The sequence below is a fragment of the Peromyscus californicus genome, unplaced genomic scaffold (genome assembly GCF_007827085.1).
Source record: "Peromyscus californicus insignis strain IS unplaced genomic scaffold, ASM782708v3 Scaffold_3__1_contigs__length_106647218, whole genome shotgun sequence".
NCBI lineage: Eukaryota > Metazoa > Chordata > Mammalia > Rodentia > Cricetidae > Peromyscus > Peromyscus californicus.
The window spans coordinates 5,889,166-5,915,176 of NW_026294551.1; the positions used below are offsets into that span (position 1 = coordinate 5,889,166).

General features: G+C 52.3%; 2 protein-coding genes across 4 annotated transcripts in view; one reads left to right on the top strand and one right to left on the bottom strand.

Moving 5' to 3' along the window:
- The window catches only part of Ube2o (ubiquitin conjugating enzyme E2 O), a 47,822-nt gene extending 42,546 nt beyond the window's left edge, over positions 1–5,276 (top strand). For both annotated transcript variants that reach the window (XM_052756098.1, XM_052756099.1), the window contains exons 15-18: positions 167–303; positions 2,738–2,941; positions 3,027–3,084; positions 3,167–5,276. In XM_052756098.1, coding sequence (XP_052612058.1) covers positions 167–303; positions 2,738–2,941; positions 3,027–3,084; positions 3,167–3,837 — 1,070 coding nt within the window. In that variant the 3' untranslated portion in view covers positions 3,838–5,276. The remainder of the gene's footprint in view (positions 1–166; positions 304–2,737; positions 2,942–3,026; positions 3,085–3,166) is intronic.
- A 1,095-nt stretch (positions 5,277–6,371) lies between these two features.
- Positions 6,372–11,439, bottom strand: Sphk1 (sphingosine kinase 1). Of its 2 annotated transcripts, none has more exons than XM_052758374.1 (6): positions 10,961–11,439; positions 8,846–9,049; positions 8,056–8,208; positions 7,883–7,977; positions 7,691–7,806; positions 6,372–7,444 (listed from the first exon to the last, which is right to left on the bottom strand). In XM_052758374.1, the coding sequence occupies exons 1-6, from the start codon at positions 11,316–11,318 to the stop codon at positions 6,694–6,696; spliced, it is 1,677 nt and encodes a 558-aa protein (XP_052614334.1). In that variant the 5' UTR covers positions 11,319–11,439; the 3' UTR covers positions 6,372–6,693. The 2 variants fall into 2 exon arrangements, with proteins under 2 accessions (XP_052614334.1, XP_052614333.1); XM_052758373.1 differs by having other exon boundaries at positions 6,372–7,450.
- Between the last annotated feature and the right edge of the window lie 14,572 nt (positions 11,440–26,011).

Consider the following 26,011-nt stretch of genomic DNA (forward strand, 5'->3'; position numbering starts at 1 on the left):
TCCCCTGCCCTAGGGGATAGTAGTGGGAGGCACCTGGGCTCCTTCACCATCTGGAATCTCTCAGGCAGCAACTGTCCAGGTCATACTCCCAGGGCAGTGTGGGTTTGGAGCTGACGGGGCTTCGGGTCAGGGCCTGGGTCAGGGCCTGACTGTTCTCTCCTCGCAGCAAACCACTCTTTCAAGAAGATTGAGTTCCAGCCTCCGGAAGCCAAGAAGTTCTTCAGCACAGTACGAAAGGAGATGGCTCTGCTGGCCACCTCCCTGCCTGACGGCATCATGGTCAAGACATTCGAGGACAGGATGGCAAGTGGGCTGCTGGGAACTTGGGGACCATTGGGGACTAAGGTGTAGCAGCACCCACAGGGGGCCAGGTGGTCCTTCCTCTAGAAAGTAGCCAGGCGGTGGTGGCACACACCTTTAATCCCAGCATCGGGAGGCAGAGGTAGGCGGATCTCTTGAGTCCAGACCAGCCTGGTCTACAGCGCGAGATCCAGGACAACCTGTCTCAACAAAAGTAGCTTTGGATCCATGTAAGATTGGAGCCTAAGAGGTAGCTTGGCTACCTTTTTTTGCATACCTTTCCTGAGCCCCCAAACCAGAGGCCTTTCCTCCCTCTCAGGGGGTTCCTTTCAGAGGACCTTGTCTGAAACAGCACTGTCCCATGGTGTCACCGCCACGTGTGATTCTCTGTGCGGTCTGTCATCACATGCAGCTGCCCTTTGACTCATGCCAGGAACTCGTGGTGGTCCTGACTCAGCTTCTCAAGGGCTGGAGGCACCTGTTGCACTTAGGGAAATTCTTTCAGAGAGTTCCAGCTTGGTGCAGCTCTGCGGAGGGACTGTGAAAAAAGCACCTACTTTTTGTTTTATTGATGCTTTTTTCCCCCATGTCTGCAAGACATCTCCCCAGGGTCCCTCAGAGCCTGTGGAGGGGCTCTTCCTTCTCCTTATTTTCCCAGCTACTCTCTGCTCCACTCTAGTACCCTGGCAGAAGGCTATAACTAATATAAGAAAAGCTATATGCAATAAGTATATATAATATACATAGTCAAGAATTACATTAACAATGTCCAATCCATAGACATTTAACAAATTCAGAGAAAATACTCCATTATCTGTCCTTTTTTGGTGAATCCAAAAGTTGTACCTAATTCACTTTCTATCCTAACTTATATTACCTACTGAAAACTATCTTTTAATGTCTTTCAAACTTATACAAACTTATACACTGGTTAGTGAATTTCTTTTCTGAATTTGTTAACAAGGAAAACTATATAAATTATCTAGTCTTCAACTCCCTCAGAGACCCAAGAAGGAAATAATATTACCTAAGAAAGCAGGAAGTGCACACAATCAACTTACCAAAAAAAATATGAGAAATGACAGAAACAGCTGGCTGCCTGGACAGTCACCCAAGGTTCCTCTGCAATGTTGGGGCATCCATCTTCAGCATACAGCGTATCTGACAGACTCATCTGTGAAGCAGGATTTTCTGAAGGGCTGTCCTACCTTGTCTTGGCAGAGTTTGGCAGTCCTTTCTTTTGTGTCCTGCTTGTCCATTTGGACAGCATACTGTTAGCAGTTGAGGCAAGGGCATTTTCCTGCCCAGTGGCTAGCTTGCCACAAAGAAAGTAAACTCCACATAGAGTTTCTTCGATGCCCATCATCTTCTCTGAAGTAGATTGGTGCTGCCAGATGTAGACATGTCTCATGGTCATTAAAAAAAAAAAAAAAAAAAGAATTTATGTTATTAAAACATCTTAAATGCCATATTCTATAGATCTCTGAAGTATTTGAAGATGGCCTGTTTATCTAACATATATCTCTGTTTGACCTTGGAGACATACCTAACCTGACAAGTTCCATTGTAATAGGTGACTAACTGCTAACCTGCATTTCTTTATATCCTAAATAGTTGGTAATAATAACAACTTTCAAGGACTAGCAATTTGCATTGCATTGTTAAATGAGCTGTATAGGGTACAATACCTTGAACAAGAGTAGAAACATATGTACAATATGTTCTAACAAAATTAATCTCAAATTTGTATCAATATACAAAATTTGTATACAGTATGCAAAAATCCAGTCCAATGTAAAATATTTAAAACTAGTAGTTGGCGCTGGGTAGTGGTGGCACACGCCTTTAATCCCAGCACTCGGGAGGCAGAACCAGGCAGATCTCTGTAATTCAAGGCCAGCCTGGACTACAGAACGAGATCCAGGACAGGCACAAAAGCTACACAGAGAAACCCTGTCTGGAAAAAAAAAAAAAAAAAACAACTCTAGTAGTTGCTTTTTAAAAGTAGATTCAATAGTCTACTTTTTTTCTTATCACATCCGTATTTTCCTTTTTTCAGAGTAGATTCAATAATCTACCCTTTTACCTTTTATCCTATCATTTCTTTTGTGGGGGGGGGGGCTCGAACTCAGAGATCCACCTGGTTCTGCCTCCTGAGTGCCGGGATTAAAGGTGTGTGCCACCACCGCCCGGCCTCCTACTATTTCTGTATTTTTTTTTTTCAGAGTAGATTCGGTAATCTACCTTTTTATCTTATCATTTCTATATCAATTTCAGTCCGAGGATTTGTGGAGTTGGTGAGGTGAGACGTGGCAGTGGCTTGTTCCTTTGTCTCTCTGATCTTTCAGCTTTTACCCCAATATCTGGTCCGAGTTTTTTTTTTTTAATTAATAAGACCATTTAGCAGTTCATGTTATAATCCCATGTTCCCTTTCAGGACCTCTTCTCAGCACTAATCAAGGGCCCCACTCGGACTCCCTATGAAGATGGCCTCTACCTGTTTGACATCCAGCTTCCCAACATCTACCCAGCGGTGCCCCCCCACTTTTGCTACCTCTCCCAGTGCAGTGGCCGCCTGAACCCCAACCTCTATGACAATGGGAAGGTGTGCGTCAGCCTCCTGGGTACCTGGATTGGAAAGGTGAGGATGGGCCCCAGTGGAGACGGTGGCACAGTGGGGCTGGTGTCCATCTGGGACAGACCTGAAGGTTCAATTTGTGTTTCAGGGGACAGAGAGGTGGACGAGCAAATCCAGTCTTCTCCAGGTGCTCATTTCCATCCAAGGTACAATGATGGGCTGGCAGGCACACTGACAGGCTATTCCCAAGCCCGCCTTCGTGACTTACTGAGGGACTTTTTCTGGCAGGTCTGATCCTGGTAAATGAGCCATACTACAACGAAGCTGGCTTTGATAGTGACCGGGGCCTGCAGGAAGGCTACGAGAACAGTCGCTGCTACAATGAGATGGCGTTGATCCGGGTGGTGCAGTCCATGACCCAGTTGGTGCGACGGCCTCCTGAGGTCTTCGAGCAGGAGATCCGGCAGCACTTCAGTGTGGGTGGCTGGCGTCTGGTGAGCCGCATTGAGTCCTGGTTGGAAACCCATGCCATGCTAGAGAGGGCCCAGGCACTGCCCAACGGAGTCCCTAAAGACAGCAGCAGCTCTCTGGAGCCCCTGGCTGCAGCTGAACTCTCAGACTCTGGCCGAGAAGAGCCTGAGGATGTAGGGATGGCCCCTGGGGAGGCCTCCCAGGGCTCAGACTCCGAGAGTGGTGCCCAGGGCCCGGCCTCAGCCAGCAGGGACCACACAGAGCAGACTGAGACAGCCCCTGATGCAGCAGCACCGCCCAGCGTTAGACCAAAGAGGAGGAGGAAGAGCTACCGCAGCTTCCTGCCTGAGAAGAGCGGCTACCCTGACATCGGCTTCCCCCTCTTCCCGCTTTCCAAGGGCTTCATCAAGAGCATCCGAGGGGTCCTGACACAGTTCCGTGCTGCCCTGCTCGAGGCAGGCATGCCCGAGAGCACAGAGGACAAGTAGCTTCCAGGGCTTGAAAAAGGAGTGTCATGGTGGGAGAGGCCAGCCGCTGCCTGCTCCCTCCCTCCCTTCCTGAGATTTTGCCCCTCTCCTGCCCCTTCCTCTCCCCAGTTGGAGCCTTCCACAGCCCTCTCCTCCCTGCGGCAAGTTTGATGAAGTGCAAGAAGTGTCCCGAGATGCTGCGTTCTATCCCTCAGTGATGTTTCAAAGGCAGGTCCCTGAGGCACTGGGAACTCCACTGATGTCCCTTTTGTTGCCCCAGGCAGAATGTCCTGGCACTTGTTCCCTAGCTGTCCCTTCTCAGGTCAGAGGTGGGGTGTTGAGGAACCTGCAGACGGCAGGAGGGTGGACGTGCCTTGCATGAAGTGCGGCTGCTCCTGCAATGCTCCTGGTCCCTTTCCTCCTCAGCTTGGCTGTGGCCTCCCCAAACCCCAGATCCTCCTGCTGCCACACTGGGTCCTCTAGTTCCCCATACCTCCATCTCTTGGAGCTGTGGCTGCTGTGGCCGCTGTGGCCTGTCAGTGCGCTATAGCCCTTAGACCTGTTGAACTTACTCTCTAAGAGAGGCTGGGACTAAGCTAAGGTTCAGTGACACCAAGGGAGCTGGTAACCCCCACATGAACATGGAGTAAGGACAGGGTGCTGCTGGGAAAGAAATGGCTGTAGGTGCCTTGCTCTCCAGTCCAAGCTGGCAGCGACACTGGCAGTTCTGCCCAGACCTGCCTGTGTGGGCTGTACTGACATCTGCTCCAGCCAGCCTCATTTTGTCCCTACTGAGGCCACAGGAGCATCTGCACAAACCAGGCCAGCAACACAGGCCTCTCCCCATCCAGTGGCTCCTGTCAGCCTTGGCTTATAGACTCTGCAACTCGGAGGGAGGGAGGCTGGATGCCAGCGGGAGCTCCACCCCACCCCCACAGGCGCAGAGGTTTACAAGTTTCTAAGCTTTTGATAATGTGAAGCTCCAGATCAGAGGATGCTGTTGAGCACATTGCGGCTGTGTCATTTCCAGTGTATGTATGTAATATTTAAGGTTGGGAAAATAAATCTCAAAAGCAACGATACTAACTCTTACTAGAAAAAAAGACAAAAGACAAAACAGACAAAAAAAAAAAGCCAAAGCATGATGCGTCTTGTCAGCCTTAAGTGGGCTCCACGCCTGTGCTGTGCGAGGGCCGCCGCCGGGCATCAGAGCCTTGGGAAGGACAGAGCCGGAAACGGGAACACTCACCGGGGACCCGTCGCTACCTTGCGGACATCATGAGTGCCTGGTGGGGCTGTGCATCCCAGGGCATCATTCATGTGGAGATGTGAATGCCTACTGCTTATAATATCTGTATAAAGTGCTGTGTGATTAAACTTTTTTTTTTACTTGCATTTTTTGGGGGGGCTGGCTCATTAACAAGACAAAGTGACACCATTAAACCTGCCTCTGCCGTTCATTTGGGCTCTGTTGCCTTCTGTGTGCCAGGGCCCACCCTTCCACACCATTTCCCCGAGGTAGTCTGTAGCAGTGGGCCTTCCTCTCCAGGCCTGGGGTCTGGAGGGGTTGGCAGTGAGTATCCGGAGGGTAGTCGGCTCTCAACACTGGGTCGTGGACGCCAGTGTGCCTGAGTATCTGGGCTCCAAGCTAGAATGGTTGCCGGTCTGGGGAGCATTCACTGTTTTCCTGGCCTTTCTTCTCTTCCTGCCTAGAACTGTTAAGGAAGAGTTGGAAGGGCTGAGGTGCCTTGGGTGAGCCTGGAGGTGTCATGAGTGTAACCCAATTTTTTTTTTTTTTTAAAGGAACTGCTGCCTGTCATTTTTGTTTGAAATCTGTCAGAACCCCTTCCCTGGAGAGAGATTAGCAAGTCTTCCCCTCATAAGGTCCCAACAACAAAGTTCAGGTCCACCAAAGCTCCCCTGGGGAGCCAATGAGCTTTCTGGGCTTAGTTGCAGAGCATGGACAAGGGGTTAGTTGCAGGAGTATAGAGGGGTCCAAAGCAGCCACACTAGAAAGTCCATCCAGCATGGGTGATGGCTTCCCTGAAGCCACATGGATGGAATGCCCCCACTCCCGCCCATTATATGCTCTAGCACTTACCAAGACCACTTGAAATTAGGGCAGAATTGTACGAAATGGCTGGCAGGAGGGTCCAGCTTTGACAGTGCCTAGTAAGCAGGCCCAGGTAATCGCCCACTTTCAACAGGATCCGAATCTGCTTGCCAGTCTCTGGGGCTTCTAACTAACTCGGGAACGATTCCCTGCTGCATCCACTCAGGGTGCCTGCTGTATTTGAGGTCAGAGGTGGAGCACAGAGCCTCAGTCTTATGTGTGGGGTGGGGCAGCTGGCCAGGCTCTGAGGGCCTCTGCAGCTGAAGGGCGTCTGATTATCAGGAGTTGATGTGCCCAGCACCAGCATGACTGTGCCTTGGGGGTATAACTGAATAGTGTGCTTATATGGCATGCCAGAGACCCTGGGTTCAATCCCCAGTACAATTCCGTAGCCCTTGCCAGTGTAAGACCACATTCTCTGCCCAATCCCTAGGACAGGATCAACAGGTTGAAAAAGTCACTTTATTTGGATTTGATTCTCAGGGAAGGGCCCCAAGAGCAACGGGGAGTGCCTTCCATATGCAACTGCCCAGCCAGCGGGCTCCTGCCTAGTGTTTCATTCTAGCATTTAGAGGGTAGAGCCTTTCTTTCCAAAGCAGCCCCACCTTCCTGCTTCCTCTACTTGGTCCCCACCACCTCCATATGAGCTTTGCATACACTGCCATACCAGGGGATGGAGGCAGGGAAGGTCCCATCTCAGTGTAGACATAGACAAAGGCACAGAGAGCCAGGGAATCCTAACATTCTTCTGGAGGTGGCCTCTGCTAGGGCTCCCAGCTGGATGGGGCATCTCGGCTGCCACAAACCATCCAAAAATAGTTGGGGTGCACTTGGCCCTGCACAGCTTCACATGCCATCAACTCTCCATCCACAGAAAACACGCCCCTCTGGTTCTTGGGCTCCAGGCGGAAGGCAACCACGGGCACGTGCACCAGGTATGGGCATTCATACTCCATATGCTTGCCCTTCTGCATGGCCAGGAAGAGGCGCAGCAGCATGGCCCTTGACACCCCTGCACGCACATAGAACAGATGCATAACACCAGCCTCACAGCGGCCCATGGGTGCCGCAAACAGCTCCCTGCTCAGGTGGGTGTGTAGCAGTACCAGCACCAGAACGAAATTCTGCTCTGGCACCACAGTCCAGTGAGAAGGCACTGGCTCCTCCAGGGGAACAAGGTATGTGTCCACCGGGCCCTTCTGTGCCAGTGCAGGAGAAGCAGGTATCTTAGAGGCAGCGTTTCCTACAGGAAGGTAGGCCAGTTGACCCTGGTAGGTTCGCAGGGTTGCTAGGCGAAAGATGGTTCCCACCGTGAAACGAATCTCCCCCAAGCGCCTGTACTTCTCACTCTCGAGGTCCACATCAGCCACGAAGCCCCAGGCCAGGCTGAGCACAGAATAGAGCTGCAGCCCAGAAGCAGTGTGGAGTGAGAGCAGATTCATGGGTGACAGGTGCCGGCGGCATAAGAGCCGTGTGCAGTTGGTCAGGAGGTCTTCATTCGTCACCTGCTCGTACCTGTACCTGCAAGGTGAAAGGTCAGATGGGACAGGGCAGGTGCCCCCAGGCATCCTCTTTTTACTCCTTTTGGGGAGTGAGGGCCAGCAAAGCAGGGAGTTAGTGGAACCAGTGACAGCAGATGGAGGCTCTTTAGGACCAGTAAACTGAGGCTGAGGCTCCAGAAGAAAAAGTGGGGCTTCCCACGGGAACTTGGAAAACCTGGTGGCAGGAGACATGATGCCCACTCAGACCCTCAGCTCTCACCCAGCATAGTAGTTCAAGGAAGCTGCCAGTGCATTGCCAGAGCCTCCGGGGAGGCTACACAGGGGCTTCTGGATGGCAGTCTCCCAGTCAGGCCGTTCCATGAGCCCGTTCACCACCTGTTAAAGCAGAGAGGTCTCAGCCCAGGAAACACTATCCCGAACCCTTTGGGCCATCCTCTAGCTCGGCCCTTACCTCATGCATCAGACCATCACCGGACATGACCACCAGGGCATCCCAGTGACCCAGCTCCTCCGCACACACCAGCTCCCTGGCATGGTTCTGCCGTGCTGGGGGAAGAGTTGATGCTCTCAAAGCTGGTTTTCTGGCAGAAAATGCTCCCTTCACCCCCGGGGGACAGTACTCACCAGTGAGCATCAGTTCGAAGGATACCTCAGCCTCCTTCAGGAGGGGCTGCACGAGTGTCTGGAAGAGCTGCAAAGCCTTGCCCCTGCCGCCCTGGGGGTTCAGCAGCACCAGCACTCTGCAAGGCCGTGGGAGCAGTCCCCCAGGACAGCCTGCTACAAAAAACAAACCAGACGGGGCGAAAGGGGGACTCAGGAATTAAGAGCACTTGCTCTTAATTGTTCCAGCACCTGGATGGTGGGTGGAGTGATTCACAATGGTCCTAAACTCCAGTCCCAGGGGATCCTATGCCCTCTTCTGGCCTTCAAGAGCACCAAGCACACATACATACATCAAAACACTCATACACACACAAAATAAAACAAAACTTAAAACAAAAACTGAGCCTGGCGGTGGTAGTGCATACCTTTAAACCCAATACTCAGGAGTCAGACTCTCTGAGTTCGAGGTCAGCCTGATCTACAGAATGAGTTCCAGGATGGCCAGGAACTCTGTCTCAAAAACTCTGTCCCAAAAAAACCAAAAAAGAAAAAGAATGGCAATGTCCACAACCAGCCGCTAGAAGGCGGAAGAGAGCTGGAATGACAGGAGTGGAGAACCCCAACATTTGGGTAACTGACCAACAGCCCTGCTAGAGGAAGCGGCCTCCCACAGGTTGTCCAGGGACACTGCAATACCTCTTTCCTTGGCTGAGGGCCAGACGACTTCTGGCCTCATGGGACAAAATGTTTCTCTATCATTCCTTGGGGAAAGGGATCCCTTTAGCCTTTCCCAGACAGGTACCCCACAAACCTGGTTCCATAGCCAGGTTCCGGGACTCCCGCTGACCAGCGGCCACCGGTGCTGTCCCGGCGGTGCTAGGGGTAACGGCGACTCCTGTATTCGGCTCCTTATCGGTGTTGCCCAGGAGGGTGTCTGGCGACTGACTGTGGGGCTCGCCCTCTCCGCCTCCCTGGGCTGTGAGAGCGGCCCTGTCATTCCCGGAGGCGGCCAGATCTGAGGGACAGGAGGAGACAGTGTCGGTGGGGTTCGCTGCCTGGGCTCTAAGCATGTGGGGCAGGGTGCCCAGCCAGAGCTCCTGGACCTCGCACAGGGAGCTGCATGCTACGGAATCACAGAGCCCCGTGGGTCCGGGATCTAGCTTTCCAGACGGAGCTCCCACCCCACGAACGTTCCGTTCCATGGGGACTCTGGATTCCGGCCCGACGCATGAGTCAGTGACCCGTGGCTCTCTTCGTCGGGCCAGCTCTTCACCCCTTGGGTTTGGTGGAGAGTCCAGTTGCGAAAACTTCCCAGAACCAGCATTGCGAGGCTCTCACTTCTGGACGAAGAACCACGTCCCAGCTAGCCCAGTCGCCGCGTCCCCCGCCTGAACTCCGAAGCCACCCGGTCTCCGAGTCTCCAAAGGGGATGCGCGCCGCAATCGTGAGAACAGTGCCCAGGTCCCGCAAGAGCCAGCCCGAGCTGGGTGGACCCACAGCTGCCTTCTGCCCTGCCCGAGCGCGAGTGTGCTCTGAGGCCGCTGGCATGTGGCGGTCTCCCTCGCGGGCCCAGGAAAGCAGCGCCAACTGCGGGAGGGCGGGGTTGTGGGGGACGTCCCTACCCAGTCTGTCCCTCTAGCGGCCGGTGGCGGAAAGCAGCTCCTCTCGGGCTCAGCCTCGCGACTGAGGGACAACCGAAGCACCGGGTTGGCACCGACTCCCAGGGACCGCTCCCCTCCAGCCCCAAACTTTTCGCTCAACTTGGCCGCGGCGCGGGGAGGGCGCGGAGCCTCTGCGCCGGCCTGGCCACGCCCCGCCTTCCTTGGGCTCTCCTGGGTGGAACCAGCGCTGCGCGCCGCCCTGGTCCCCCACCCGCCCACGGCTCGGCCACGCGCAGATTGGGAGTGGGGGCGCTGGATACCCGGACACGATTGTGCACCCCTGTCGAGGACAAGCTGGAGGAAATCAGCGAGGCGTGGAGTTCCGAGCACAGCTTTAAGCAGCGCGTCCAGAGATCGCGAAAGTGAGGGCGCAGCCCAGATCCCCGCGCCCAGCATCCGAGTGTGCCTCGGGTGCGCGTGGTTCTGCGCTCTCGTTGAGGACCCTGGGCTGCACCTCGAAACGGCTGCTCACAGTAGGGAGGCAGCGCCTCTTCGGCGTCTCCTATCCCCAGCCTGGTCAGAATTCCACACCCAGATCCTTCCTGCTGTCCTAGCTCTGGGCCAGGTCGGGTCACCCCGCCACCCGCAAGCTTCTCTTGCTCCCCTGCTCCTCCGTGATGGATTTACTTTTAGCTTCCAGATGCAGCCGCTGGACCACTCAGCCACCGAACCCGAAGCAGTTTGTCATGCCTTCCGGGAGAAAGCTGAAACCGGTTTGGGGACTTCTAGCTGGAGCACGAAGTCGGGAGGAGGAAGGCTCCTCAGCAACCTCCAAAGTTGGAGCCTTTCCCCCCAGGGAATACTGTCGAGGCCTGGGAAGCTGCCTGCAGCGGATGATCCACGATCCTCACCAACTGGAAGAATCCAGCAGCGTGGACAGGGCACTGGGGGGCTCTCACCGGGATTGGAGGGGCAAGCACGGGGGCGTGGTCTCCCCGCTCCCCACCCCTCGGGCAAGCTCCGGGTGAAGATGCACACGCGCCGGGGAGTATGCCCTTCGGTGGAGATAAACAGGACGCATGGGTCGTTGTGTAAGTGATATATATTTCATGGCAAATGGCCTGAGGGTGTCCATAACTAACCCGAGTTAAATTCCTGGAAGATTATTGGCGGAGACTGAGAAAATGAAGCCGCCTAGTCCGACTTGGTGACCTACCCAGGCAAGACCAAAGCAGACACCAAACCCCCGAAGGAAGCTGTGATGATCCAGCCCCAGATGCGCAGGGCTCGCACGCCCACACCGGCCCCCGCGCGACCCCACACACCTCTCTCTTTGCATCGCCTTCTTACAGTCCAGAAGGGGCGAGTCCGGGAGGAGCAGGGTACCAGATAACAAGGCGTTGCAGTGAACTGGGTCACACCTTGAAGGTGGCTTCTCTCCCAGAGGACTCCTGAGTTCCCTACCGAGTTTCTCACTATTTTAGGGGTCCCCGAGCTGGCCAGGGAACGCAGGCTGGACCTGCGGTTCCGCACGCGTCTCCTCAATATATGCCTTGGCTCTGCACCGCCCCGGGACAGCCTGACCCGAGCCTTCCGAGAAGGTGACTCAGCGACACCCTCACGGGTGGGGAAACTCCCGGAAACAAAAAAAACTAGAGGAGTTGGAGAAAGCAAGGGCGTCATCACCCACCCCCAGTGCCGCGGCGCGCGTGGCTACGGAGATCTGGTCCTGCACCCACCCGCATCTCCGGCTTCCCACCTCACACCCCAGGAATCCAGCGCGGACAGGGGATGGCGGCTCTGCAGCCGCAGTGCCGCGGTCACGCGCTGCGAGGACGCGAGGTGGGAGGAGGGGGCTCTGCGGGGGAACCAGAGCTCACTGCTGCTTGCTCCTTTTTCTGTCCTGTCCCACCCCTTTGCAGAGATCTAGGGTCCAGGTTGGCTTTGGCATCTAGCAAACTCAGGAAGCTATTCTCGCCGAGATTTCGAGCTTGTAGGGGGCTGGCTGCTCAGACTAGCGTGGGAACACCCCTCTCCTACTCTCTCTCCCACATTTGGGAAGGAGTATCTACCAAGTCTGAAAAGCCAGTCGTTAGCAACTGAAGAGGGGAAACTGAGACACGGGAAAGAGAAGATCAGGCTGTGTGTAAGTTCATGCTGAAAATGCCGACCTGGAGCAGCTTTTCTTTGAAGCGTGGAGCTGGATCCTTTCAAACTGCAGGCCAGCTGGGGCGAGGTTGACTGGACACTGAGTCGGTGAGCGAAGCAGAAGCAGCCTGCAGGGCTCTTTATCCCTGGGCCTTGGGTCCAGTTCTCTTCCTGACCGGGAAAGACCCAGTGGGAGGGGGTTCCAATCTGGCCTCAGTTCCAGTCTGCACAATGGCCCCTCTGTGCTCCCTGCCGCCTCATGCCCTGGCCTGCTCACCTCTTTGGCCTTTGCCTCTCTTGTTCTTGTTACCCTCCCCCATCCTGGGCAGCCTTTTTAGACCCTTTCCCTTTCTAAAGAACTTTATCCTAACTCCAGAAACTGTGGGACCGCACCCCTGGCCCTGGAGCCAGGACTAGACATGGACAAAATGTTGGTTTACGTTTGTGAAGCTTCAAGGAACTGAGACCTTGAGAGGTGAAGGGTCTCCTCAGAGCTGTCAAACCAATTCCCAACACAGCAGAGAACAAACCCGAAGCCCTTCCCCCAGTCTAGGAGGCCTTATCCCACCAGAGCTTATCTGTTAGCCTGGTGGGTTGTTCACCTCAACTGCCTCTCTAGGTACCCAGGGACCTGAGGGTCTCCAGGAAAAAGAAGCTGCTGCTAGCCCCAAGCACTCCCCACGTGCATGCACAAGAACACTCTGTCTCTGTCTCTGTCTCTGTCTCTGTCTCTGTCTCTCTCTCTCTCTCTCTCTCTCTCTCTCTCTTTCTCATTAACCAGACTGTGTCCAACAAGACCCACCTGGCCTTGGCCTCAGGCCAGTCAGGAGTTCTGACTTGATCATCAACCCAGCCTGTTTCCAGCCATACCTGTCTCACAGGTGAAAGGAATTGTTTTTCTTCCTAGGCTCCATGCCTAGCTTTCCCAGAGAAAAACACCTAAGAGCTACCACCACCACCACCACCACCACCACCACCAGCACCAGCACCTCCCCACCTCGTGCCAGAGAGGTGACAACCGGTCCTTAGGCCTAGCCTTTGCACCCCAGGAGCTCAGGGAAGGCTACCAGGTGTCCAAACATTTAAATGTTTTTTGTTGTTTACATGTTTGTGTGTGAGAGTGTGTGTGCGTGTGCCACAGTGTGAGTGTAGGGGTCAAAGAACTACCTTCTACAGTCTGTTCTCGCCTTGCATCAGAAGAATCCCAGGGCTTGAACTCAGGGAGTCAGGCTTGGTGGCAGGCATCCCTACCTGCACAGATGCCAGTCTCTTTCCTTGTTTTCCTGAGGTGAGGGTGCCTGGCACCCCACCCACCATGCCTGAAGCTACCTTCCCTGGGTGATTTTTATTTTATTTTATGTTTTTAAGGGATTTGGTCGTTTGAAACAGGGCTTGTGTGTCCTAGGCTGTCCCTGAACTTGCTACATAAATGAGGGTGGCTTTGCTGTCCTGCCTTCGCCTTCCTAGTGTTAGATCACAGGTTCATGCTCCCACATCGAGCTCATGCAATACTAGAAGTCGGACCGAGGGCTTTGCGCACGAAAGCCAGCACGGTGCCAACTGAGCCCCTTGCCCTGTCTCTGAGTTGTTTTGTTTGTGATTTTAAGAACCGTTTTTAGATGCATTTAGTTTAGTTTATGTGCATGGGTGTTTGCCTGCAGGTGTGTGTGTGCACCACGTGTGTACCTGGTGTCTGTGGAGTCAGAAGAGGGCACTGGACCTCCTGGAACTGAAGTTACATGTGGTAGTGAGCCTCCTTATGGATACTGGGAACTAACCCTGGGTCCAGCCTCAAACTCCAAGCAGTCCTCCTGTCTCAGCCTCCTGAGTGTTGGGACCACAGGCATATATCACCATGCTCAGTTTCCCTGGTAAGTTCAACTCCTCACATGCAGGCCTCCTGAACCTCAAATTCTCTCTGTTTTTACAGTATGTCCCTGCCTGGGAGGTTGCAAGAGAAAGGAGATGTTCACCTCTGCAAAATGTTAAGACTTTGTTTCCAGACTGTCCGGCATTTGGCTTTCCATTCTGAGAGTTCCCAGCTGCTTCTCCGTGATGGCCAGTGCGGGCACTGGCTTGGGGGTGCCGCAGGCCACATGGGGAGATGTGGAGGCACAGAGAGGCTGTACAGGATCCCTGGCTGTGTGCTGGAGTATATAGACTTTGGGTTTCCTCTTCTGTGCAATGCTTTCACTGCTAGAGCTGTGTGAATGACTCGGGCTCTACCTCTCTAGTGGTTTGAATAAGAATGGCCCCATTCAGCCCAGCAGTGGTGGCACATGCCAGCACTCCAGAGGCAGAGGCAGGTGGATCTCTGTTAGTTTGAGGCCAGCCTGGGCTACAGAGGGAGTTCCAGGAAAGGCGCCAAAGCTACACAGACAGAAACCCTGTCTTGAAAAACCAAAAAAAAAAGGGGGGGGCTGGAGAGATGGCTCAGCAGTTAAGAACACTGGCTGTTCCTCCAGAGGACCTGGGTTCAATTCCCAGCACCCACATGGCAGCTCACAACTGTCTGTAACTCCAGTTCCAGAGGATCTGATACCCTCACATAAACATACATGCAGGCAAAACACCAATCAACACTCATAAAATAAAAATAAATAAATTTTAAAAAAAAAGAAAGAAGAAAGAAAAACCAAAAATAAAAGGCTCCCATAGGCTCATATATCTGAGTGCTTAGGGAGTGGCATTAGGAGGTGTGGCCTTGTTGGAGAAAGTGTGTCACTGTGGGTGGGCTTTGGGGTTTCAAAAGCCCAATCCAGTCCCAGTGTTCTCTCTTCTTGCTGCCTGAGAATCCAGATGTAGAACTCTCAGCTCCTCCTCCAGCACCGTGTCTGCCTGCATGCCGCCGCCGTGCTTCCTGCCATGACGATAATGGACCAAACCTCTGAAACATTAAGCAAGCCCCAGTTAAATACTTTCCTTTATAAGAATGGCCATTGTTGTGATGTCTCTTCACAGCAATAGAACACTAAGGGGCTCGTGGGATGGCTCAGCAGTTAAGAGCACTGACTGCTCTTCCAGAGATTCTGAGTTCAATTCCCAGCACCCACATGGTGGCTCACAACCATCTATAATGGGATTTGATGGCCTCTTCTGGCACGCAGGTACATATGCAGACAGAATGCTCATACATTTTAAAAAAAAAAAAAAAAAAGAAAAACCTGACTAAGACAACCTCTTAGGTATTCTCCTTGTCTTCCTGGGCCACCTTGCTGTGGCTGGGGTGCAGGTCCCACTGGGCCTTTGGACTCTGTCTCTCATATACCCCTACCTCTAAGCCTTGTTGACCTTGGCTACAACTCAGGGTCATTAGGATTCCAGAACATTCTGAAATCTGACACCCACAGGGTGCCACTTTGCTGCTTCCAGCCACCTGCCTGCCATCCTGGTGGCTCAGACCACAGACATACGGCTCACTGTGTTTGGAGGACTGTAGATGGGAGGACGCTCCTGGTTTCTGCGGCCTGGCCTACAGTCTTGGGGGTTCCTTGACCTGTTTGTGATCACCCCGATCTCTTCCTTTTCACCTAGCATTGTCTCTGTTGTCTGGGATTTGTTCATATATCCACACATACGAACAATGGTTTCGAGGTTAGAGTGCTCACCTGTACATGCATGTGTGAAGGGCAAAGGTCAGTTCGGGTGCAGTTCCACTTGTTTTGCTTTTGAGATAGTGTCTCACTGTAGCCCTGGCTGGCCTGGAACCTGCTGTGTAGACCAGGCTGGTCTTGAACTCGGAGAACCACCTGCCACCAGTGCTGGAGTTAAAGACACACACTGCCACCATATCCAGCCCTACTTATCTTTGAGACAGCATGTCTCTTTGAAATTAGAGCTAGTTTCAGCTAAACTGGTCAGCCATCATGCCTCTAGGATCTGCCTTTCAATCCCCACCCCAATTCAAGTGCTGGGGATTCATGTGCCCATATACCCAAGTTTTACATGGATGTGGGAAATCTGAACTCAGGACTTCATGCTTCATAGCAAGCTCTCAACCCACTGAGCCCCAACCCCTGAAAAATATTTTATATAATAAAATCTCTTTATGTGGTACTAGAGATTAAATCCTGGCCCTTGTGAATGCTCTACCTCTGAGCTACACTCCCAGCCCAAGATGTGTTGGTTAGACATAGATGCCTCCTTCATTACCTTGTGTGGTATGGAAATGCTCCTCCTCAAGCTCGAAGGATTGGGAGGGAAAACCAATAAGCTCTTAGGACCATTTTGAATCAATGCTTTATGCCTTCAGTGGAAAGATGTAACCACACTGGGCATCTTGAAAGAGTTGAAAGAGGAAACCACCATGAATAGTGTCTGTGGGTACAGGAGAAAGGGGGTGTCTGGAAGGCAAGCCTACCCTCTTCCCCAGCATGGCCCGGGTGCAATTATTGCTTGTATCTGCAAGCAGCCAGGCTCCTTAGCTATTTTGGCTACCTTGACCTTCAGATCCTGGCTTCTACCTTGGCTTATGGCATCTCCAGCTTCCTGAGCAGATGGGTTTGTTCCCCAGTCCCTGGACGAGCAAAGCTGAGTTTTGTGTTGGCTGTTACATGATGGATCTTAACCGCAACTCAGGCTTAACACAAATTTATCCTTACAGTTCTGGAAGCCAAAGTCCAGAGTGAACCTGGGGTCTGTGGAACCTAGCCCCCCCCCCTTTTTTTTAAATCTTTTAGAGGACACCTGCATTCCTTGGTATGAGGACCCTTCATGACCAAAGCCAGAGACTGACGTATCTTGAGATTTTACTTCAATAGCCATTGTCTCTTCCTTCTCCCTGTCTCTCGCAAGGTCCCCTGGGATCATTGGCCCCAGCCACGTGCCCTAGATAAATTTCCATCTCCAGACTCCTCCTCCTCCTCCTGTACCCCAAACTGGTCTCAAGGGTAGGCTTGCATTCTTGAGCCTCCTGCATCCACTTCTCAAGTACCGGAACACAGGCATGTGATATCACACCCAATTTATATGGTACTAGTGCTAGAACCCAGGGCTTCCTTCATGCTATGTAAGGACTCTCCCAACTGAAGTCCATCCCCAGCCTCCCCACCACCTCCAGATTATTTTTGTTGTTGTTTTATTTTTTTGAGACAGAGTCTCACTATATATCTCTGGCTGTCCGGGAACTTACTATGTAGACCAGGCTGGCCTTGAACTCACAGAGAGTCTCTTGCTTCTGCCTCCCGAGTGCTGGGATTAAAGGTGTGCCCCTACTTCCAGGCCACCTCCAGATTCCTAATCGCATCTGCAAAGTCCCTTCTGCACATAATGTATTGTGGTCATTCACAGGCTCCTGAGATTGTGGCGGGGACATCTTTAGGGGCCAGGATTTCACTAACCACCAATGGAAATGGAAATAATGTGCTAACTCTGTCCTCACTTGGCTCCAGAACCTTCTTTCCCAACTCCTTCCTTTTCTGGCTTTACCCAAACAAACATAAACCAAGGCCTTGCTTTTCCCCAAAATAAGCATTTATGTTGAGTGGGGCTGGAACTAGCCTTGCTAGGGCTGAGATCCAGTCCAGAGAAAAATTGGTTTCCATTTCTGAAAATTACCCAGGAGGGAGAAACTGGCATCTTTGCTAAACATAATAGAGGCTTGCAAAATCCCAACTTTTCACCTGAGGAAGGGGCTGGAAGCAGCCCAGCAATCCGTTCTCAGCCTGGCACGATTCCCCCACACTGCTTGCAGAAAGGGCACTGCCCCACCCCCACCCCCCAGGCACCAAAGGAACTCTGTGGCTTTGCCACCTCCTCTCATGTGACCTGGAAGCCCAGCTGCTTCTGTTCTCCTGTGACGAGACTGGACCAGGCTAACCATACTGCCAGCCACAGCCATTGGAAAGAGTCACTCCGTGGAAACATTCCTTGGACTCCCTCTGACATCATCTTCCATTTGGGCCTGAAGTGGGCTGTGGCCTGGCCTTTGCCCAGCCCCACGTCCTGGATACTAGCAGAACGGATGTTTCCTGGTTTGCCCAGGGACCCTAGTCTGCTGACCTTACCTCCTGAGGAAGGAGAAGCCCTGTCAGACCACCTGACTCAGGAGGTCCTAGAAAGAGAAATGAGATGCAGGAAGCAGGAACCAGCGCCTCTGCAGTCAGGGGAAGAAAGCAGAGCTGCTTCTCCAGCTCAGCAACCCAGGACGGAGCTTGGAGGCTGAGGCGATGGGTGTGCGCATGGTTTTCCCCGTACTTTCTGTTTGGACGTCTTTTCTACTTTCACGTTTCTCAAAACGTGTCCTTGGGTGTTTCCCCAAGCAAACAGACGGTGCGTTGGCCCTAGTCCCCGGCCAAGAGTGCCGTTGTGCTAATGGTCTAGGGTTGTGTCCACCTACCTGAGGGTGGGCAGACATGCACAGGAGACTTTGGGGATGCTGTCCTGGGGTGTACCCGTCTTTTACCCAAACTTGTACCTATTCAGGCTTCCTCTATCGAAACCCAGTTATTAAGGACCAGGAGCAAAAGCAGGGGAGGGACGCAGATACCCTGATTCGCCAACTGAAAAAGACATGAAGCCAGGAGCGAGGCTTGCCTGCTCCTCGTGCTCATTATCCACATCCCGAAAATAGAACATCCCCTTCCCTGGAGGCTCAGTTCCTGAAGGTCAAAGCCTCGGATTTTTTGCAGACACAAGCCTAGTAATTTAAGTAATGATTATGCAGGGTGAGTTGGACAGCTGGGTCTCTGGACAAGGGATGCCTTCACCTCACCCCACATAGGCTGGCTGGGGAGGTTTCATGCACCAGAGCATGACGCTGCATGGATGTGACAGGAAAGCCAGTTTCCAAAAATGGAGTTCCTTGTTCCCTTTGCTGGTTGCCCTGAAGTCCTGAGCACAGTGACGGGCTGGCGTCTGAGCATCAGTTGAGATGTTGTTTCTCCTCCAGGGCACTGTCCCGTGATCCCAACAGCTTCCTCTGGCCCTGTTTCAGAACCGAGTGTGGTCACCAAGGGATCACCCCCGCAGGTGCTGAGGAGTTCAACTTTCTTTTTCCTGCCCTGTTTTCTTTCTTTCTTTCTTTCTTTCTTTCTTTCTTTCTTTCTTTCTTTCTTTCTTTCTTTCTTTCTTCCTTCCTTCCTTCCTTCCTTCCTTCCTTCCTTCCTTCCTTGCTTTCTCTTATTTCTCCCCCTTTAAAAACTTAATTACTTGGGTTGGGGATTTAGCTCAGTGGGTTCGATCCTCAGCTCAAAAAAAAAAAAAACAAAAACCTTAATTACTTTTTACTTTGATTTGTTTGTTTGTTTGTTTGTTTTCACAGCAGGGTTTCTCTGTGTAGTTTTGGTACCTGTCCTGGATCTCGCTCTGTAGACCAGGCTGGCCTTGAACTCAGAGAGATCTGCCTCCAGAGTGCTGCAGGATGAGCTTGAATTCTCCCCTTACCTCCTTCTGCTAGGATCACAAGCACGTCCCCCTGCCGTGGCTGGCCTTTGTTTTAGTGTGTGTGGTACACATGGCATGTGTATGGGTAGACATGCTCAGGGAGACAATGTGTTTGAAGGCCAGAGGTTAATACCTTATTCTGTGGACAGGGTCCCCCACTGAACCTAGAGCTCACTATTTTGGCTCAACTAGCTGGCCAGTGAGTCCTCGGAATGGGCCTGCCTCCGTCGTCCCAGCTCTGGGGTCACAGGCATGGGCCACCACGCCCAGCACTGGGGTCACAGGCATGGGCCACCACGCCCAGCACTGGGGTCACAGGCACGGCCACCACGCCCAGCACTGGGGTCACAGGCATGGGCCACCACACCCAGCTTGTTTGTGGGATCTAAACTCAGGTTTGCAAAGCAAGCACTTTACCCACTGAGGCAGGGTGTAATGTAGCCCAGGCTGGCCTTAAACTCACTATGTAGCCAAGGATAGCTTAGAATTTCTTACCTTCCTGCCTCCACCTCCCAACTGCTACGATCAGGTGTGTACCACCACAACCAACTAGAATTTTTATTTTTATTTTATGTATTTTTTGAGAAAGGGCCCCACTAAGTAGCTCTGGCTTGCCTGTAACTCACTATGTAGATCACACTAGCCTCAAACTCACAGCGCTCTGCCTCTCTCTGTCTCTAGAGTGTTGAGATTAAAGGCGTGTGACACCAGCCTCACTGGGATTTTGATCTTACTGTCTCATATGCCAAGGCTTGTGGATTGATTGGTTAGCAATATTTTTTTTTTAAGTTTTTCGAGACAGGGTTGCTCTGTGTAAGAGCCCTGGATGTCCTAGAACTCACTCTGTAGAGCAGGCTGGCCTCAAACTTACAAAGATCTGCCTGCCTCTGCCTCCTAAGTGCTGGGATTAAAGGTGTGTGTAACCACACCTGGCTTAGTAATAGATCTTCAAAATAAAAAATATGAGTTTTTTTTTTTTTTTAACATCCTGGGATTGATTTTAGAGCTTAGTGGATGATAGGCAAGCACTCAACCCCTGAGCTAAAAATATGTATATTTTAAATATAAAAAAAAAATGTAGAGGGTGATCTAAAAAGTTGAGGGGCTTGGAGACAATGTTATCTGTCAACTTGACAAAATCTAGTGTTACAGGAGAGATGGTCCTCTGAACATGCCTGGAGGGATTATTGAGATAACCTTACTTGAAGTGGGGAGACCTGCCCACTGTGGGTGGCACCATTCCCTTGGCTGAGTCCTGATCAGCAGAAGCAGAGAGAGGGAGCAGAAAGCACACATTCTCCCCTTGCTCCCTGCTCCTTCTCTGTCTCAAGCTCCTGCCACTGCAGCTTCTCCTGGATGGTGGACTGTAACCTGAACTGTGAGCTGCAAACCCTTTCCTCCTTCAAAGCTTTTGGCAGAGGATTTTATCACAGCAACAGGAATGGAAAGTGAGATGGGAAGGTGTATACCTTTTATTTGTCTTTTTTTGTCTTTTCCTTAAAACTCATCAGCAAGGTTATTCAAACAGCACAGGAAGACCGACCTCTCCTGTTCCTGCTCCTCTGGCAGATGCAGCAGAGCTCCCCAGGGGAAGGAATGCATCTGGGTATAAATATAGGCACTCTGGAGGGACACCTTCCCCCAACTCACCCCCCCCACACACACACACCTTCCCTGGCTTCACAGAGGGGCAGATGACCCTGGTGTACAGTTAAAAAGACAAATCAGACTTCCTGACTTAGCGCGGCTAGAAAAATCCCCACATCAGAGCTGGCATTTGCAAATAAGCACAAAGCATTTCAGGTTGAGTTCCTATTGTACTGGGATCCCAGATTGAGAACTAGGCTCTAAATCAGGCATGGGGCCACATCCTTTAATCCCAGCACTGGAGGTAGAGGCAGGCAGATCCAGGACTGCACAAGGAAAGGAAACCCTGTTTCAAACACATGCACGCATACACACACACACACACACACACACACACACACACACACACACACACACACGGGAGGGGGAGAGGGAGGGAGGGGAGAGAGAGACACTTCCTAACTGCCAAGGATGATGAGCATGGGGTTGGCTCTTGGCAGCGTCAGCATTATTCTAACAGGAGGACATGCTGAGCCCTCACAAGCAAATCTGCCATCTGTCCCTTCTGAAGCTTGCAGAGGCACGGGATTTGGGAAAGATGGAGCAGAGGCCAGGAGCCACGGTGAACCTAGGGATGGTGAAGAGTGTGCCGGTCTCTCTTTTAGGAAGCTTTAACGTGTGCCCCTGGGTACGTGAAGAGCAGGAATCTAGGTTCCAGTCAACACTGGGACTAGGAAACAGCTCAGGCGACAACTGTTGTAAGAGTACATGCCGTGCAAGAATGAGGGCCTGAGTCTGAACCCCTGGTCCCCACATAAAAAAGCCGACATAGCCATGTGTGCCTGTAACCCCAGTGCTGGGGTACAGACAAGGGCAGGTCCGAGAGCTGACAGCCCAGCCCAGCAAGACAGAGTTTCAGGTTCAGTTAGACAGGTTCTGTTAGAGACCCTGTTCTGAGGGAATAAGGTAGAGCAGGATAGAGCAGGAACCTGATGTCCTCCCCGGCCTCTGTGGATCCATACATCTGTGCATACATACCAATAACAAAATAAAATAAATGAGTGTGAGGGTTACCAACCGCTTGAAGAAAGCATCTTTTTTTTCTGTTTCGTTTGCTTTCCCTACCTCCCCCCACAACCCCAGCAGCCTACCAACCTTGCTAAATCCCCAACCCTTGCCTTGTTTTGAAGACAAAATCTTGCCCAGGCTAGTCTAGAACTCTTCCCTCAGCCTCCTGAGAGCCAGGACTACAAATGTTCACCGTCAAGTTTTGAAATGACGGATCTGTCTTCTGTGAGTTGAAAACTACCCTGGGCTATATAACAAGTTCCGACGCCAGCCAGTGCTCCACAATGAGACCCTGTCTCCAAATAATAAAATAAAATATAAACAAATAAATAAATAAGTGGTCAGAGGTGCCTTTAAAGTTAGACACAGAGGCTGGAGAATGGCTGAGTGGTAACAGCTACCAGTCGTGCCAAGTTGATGGTAAACCTCAAAACCATACTCAGATGCCAGCTCCAGGGATTTGACCTGACTGGGGGCGTGAGGGAATGAAGAAATGACAGACAAATTGGCGCTGGAAAGCTGTGGGAAGGGCTCAGTGGCTGGGAACTCACGCTGCATCCCTGATGGGGTGGGAATGCGCTGGGAGCGCACACTGCAGCCCTGATGGGGTGGGAATGCGCTGGGAGCGCACACTGCAGCCCTGATGGGGTGGGAACGCGCTGGGAGCACACGATGCAGCCCTGATGGGGTGGGAACGCGCTGGGAGCGCACACTGCAGCCCTGATGGGGTGGGAACGCGCTGGGAGCGCACACTGCAGCCCTGATGGGGTGGGAACGTTCTGGGAGCACACAATGCAGTCCTGATGGGGTGGGAACGTTCTGGGAGCACACGCTGCAGCCCTGATGGGGTGGGAACGTTCTGGGAGCACACGCTGCAGCCCTGATGGGGTGGGAACGCTCTGGAAGCACACGCTGCAGCCCTGATGGGGTGGGAACGCCCTGGGAGCACAGGCTGCAGCCCTGATGGGGTGGGAACGCGCTGGGAGCACACGCTGCAGCCCTGATGGGGTGGGAGCGTTCTGGGAGCACACAATGCAGTCCTGATGGGGTAGGAACGTTCTGGGAGCACACGCTGCAGCCCTGATGGGGTGGGAACGTTCTGGGAGCACATGCTGCAGTCCTGATCGGGGTGGGAACGTTCTGGGAGCACATGCTGCAGTCCTGATCGGGGTAGGCACGGGCAGTCCTCTGACTTCTCCAGCTGCAGTAGAGGCCAGTGGCTCTGCTTTCTGAAGCTCTCAGCAGAGCCTTATCCCTCCCTGGTCAGCGGAGGGAGGTGTCGGACAGCCCTATAGTAGGCATTGTTTGGAGGGACTTTATTTGGTCTAAAAAGTAGTGTCATGTAGCCCAGGCTGGCCTCAAACTCGCTATGTAGCTGAGGATGACCTTGAACTTCTGGCCCTGCTGCGTCCATATCCCAAGTGCTGGGCTTAGAGGGGTGTGCCACCATGCTTGGTTTATGTACTATTGGAGATGGAACCCGGGGTTATGTGGGTGCTGGGTAAGCATGCTGTTGATGAGCTACATTCTCAGTCCCCAGTCATAAACTGATGAATTTATTTACTTGTTTATGTTTGGTTTTAGGAGACAAAATTTCACACTGTAGCTCAAGCTGGCCTCATATTGGTGCAATCCTCACAACTCAGTCTCTCAAGTACTGGGATTAAGGGCATGAGGCAACCATCTGGCTTTTAGTTTTGTTTATTTGTTTGTTTGTTTTGATTTTTCGAGATAGGGTTTCTCTGTGTAGTTTTGGTGTCTGTCCTGGATCTCGCTCTGTAGCCCAGGCTGGCCTCGGACTCAAAGAGATCTGCCTGGCTCTGCCTCCCAAGTGCTGGGATTAAAGGTGTGTGCCACCACCGCCCGGCTACTCATTTTTTTTAATGTGTTAACAGGGCTGGAGAGAAGGCTCAGTGGTCAAGAGCACTCACTGTCCGTTATTCCAGAGGACCTGGGTTTGATTTCCAGGACCTACATGGCAGACCACAACCATATGTAACTCCAGTTCTAGGTAATCCAGCTCTGGGGTAATCCAATATCCTCTTCTGGCCCCTGTAGGCAACACACACACACACACACACACACACACACACACACACACACACACACCATAATTGAAAAAAAATAAAGCTGGGGTGGTGGTGGGGGTGGCACACACCTGTAATCCCAGCACTTGGGAGGCAGAGGCAGGTGGATCCCTGAGTTCAAGGCCATCCTGGTCTAGAGAGTGAGTCCCAGGACAGCCACGGCTACCCAGGGAAACTCTGTCTCGAAAAACTAAGAAAAAAAAAAAATAAATCTTTAAAAATATATGGAAGCTTTAGAAGGCCAGTATTGGTGAAATTATTAAGGCCACTCCACGTAGTTAGGAGATTTATTTAATGGCGTAACTTACAAATTAAGGGATAGGTAGGTCGCGGGGTCTGGGGAAGGTGTATCGCAGTCCAGCGGTGTTCTCTGGAGCTCTGCTTGGCCCACCTCCACTGTCCAGGGTCCCGGAACAGAGTGAGAGTGCAGCCCATCCAGAGCTCAGGTCTCCAGGTGCCTCCCTTGGCCCCGCCTTGTAGGCGTGACAGTTGCCAAAGTCTCAAAGGGGGTTTGGAACTTCCAGATCAAAGCTGGAATGGCTACCCACTACAGGCCAGCCTTGGGCCGGGCTGTAGCTTGACTGCAGAGCTCCTGCTTAGAACACCTAATGCTGGCTTCTGTTTCCACTATTCTGTTCTGTTTTTCCTACTAACCTACTAACAGGAGTGGGGGTGGGGGAGAGGGGGTGTGGGGGAGGGGCTTTCTCATTCAGGAGCCTTACCCAAAGGCCCTGCCATCCCAGTGCTAAGAAGGCTACAGGAGTGTTCTGCCTGTGCCATCCCTTCGGGGAAGCTGCTCCCTGGAGAGGAGGTGGCAGGCTGTGTCCACCCAGATGGCAGCTGAGGTACCTGCACCTGGCTTCTGGAGTAGGCAGCACATCGAAACCACCTGCGCCGGCCTCTGCCTTCTGAAATTGTGACTTACCTGGTCCAAGTTTGTTTTCAAAGGTCACCAGTGCCGAGAGAAAAGCAACAACAACAAAAGCAGAGATGCCCTAAGTGTAATGACGGGGCTGGAAGAGTGGGTGGGAGGGCACAGGGGCAGGTGGAGCACCACCGTGCCTTTCCCTGGTGTGGGCTGGGGTCGAACCCACTGCAAGCCTCTGGGCGCCACTGCTCCTGGAACAGGGCTAACAGCTCCATCTCCTCAGGGTCTCTCCTGCCCCGTTTTCACTTGGCCTACCCGTCTCTTCACGCCAGTGCAGACGCGTGGAGACAACGTAGACTTCCTTCTCCTCAGTTCCTGTAAGAGTGTCCTCAGCTCTCAGTCCAGCAGGCAGTGTCCCAGCGTCTAGCTAGCCCCAGTGCTGTGGGCTGAAGGGACTTGTCTCGGGCCTGATGCTTTTTCTGGCTAGCATTTTTAGTTAGCTTATATTAATTATGCACAATAATGGATTTCACTTTAATGTTTTCACGCAGGTATATGATGTGTTTGGGACATACTCACCCCAATTAGCCTTTCTTGTCCCCTATTTCCCACGGTCCCTTCCTCTTCCCAACTGGTTCCCTCAGTTCCCTTTCTATCCAACCCCATCCCCCGCTCCCGTGTGCGTGCGCGCGCGTGTGTGCGTGTGTGTGTGTGTGTGTGTGTGTGTGTGTGTGTGTGTGTGTGTGTGTGTGTCCCATAGAGAGCTTTTGCAAAGATTGGAGAGCAATTTTCAGGGAGTCATTTCTCTACTCCAGCCATGTGAGTCCCGAGGATTGAACTCAGGTTGCCAGGGTTGGCAGCAAGCTCCTTCACCCACCAAGCTATCTTGCTGGACCCTGGCTAACTTTAAAAAAAAAAGCATCTGTGTGTTCATTTTTTCTTTATAATTTACTTTTTATTTGAATATATGTGTGTGTGTGTTTTTCCTGCGTGTGTCTATTTTTGCACCACATTCATGCCTAGTGCTCATGGGGACCAGAGAGGGAGTCAAATCCCTTGGAACTGGAGTTACACATGGTTGTGAGCCGATGTGGGTACTGGGAATTGAACCCCAGTCCTCTGTAAAAGCAGCCAGTGTTCTTTACCACTGAGCCATCTCTCTAGCTCTGGCTAGCATTCTGTTTTGTTTTGGTTTCTTCCCTTCCTTCCTTCCTTCTTTCTTTTGTTCTTTCTTT

Coding starts and splice junctions, on each gene's coding strand:
- Sphk1 (XM_052758373.1), bottom strand. CDS start 11,318: ATGACGCCCTTGCTTTCTCCAACTCCTCTAGTTTTTTTTGTTTCCGGG. Junction 9,050..10,960: donor AAGGCGATGCAAAGAGAGAG/GTGTGTGGGGTC, acceptor CCTGTCCCTCAG/ATCTGGCCGCCTCCGGGAAT. Junction 8,209..8,845: donor GAACCTGGCTATGGAACCAG/GTTTGTGGGGTA, acceptor TGTTTTTTGTAG/CAGGCTGTCCTGGGGGACTG.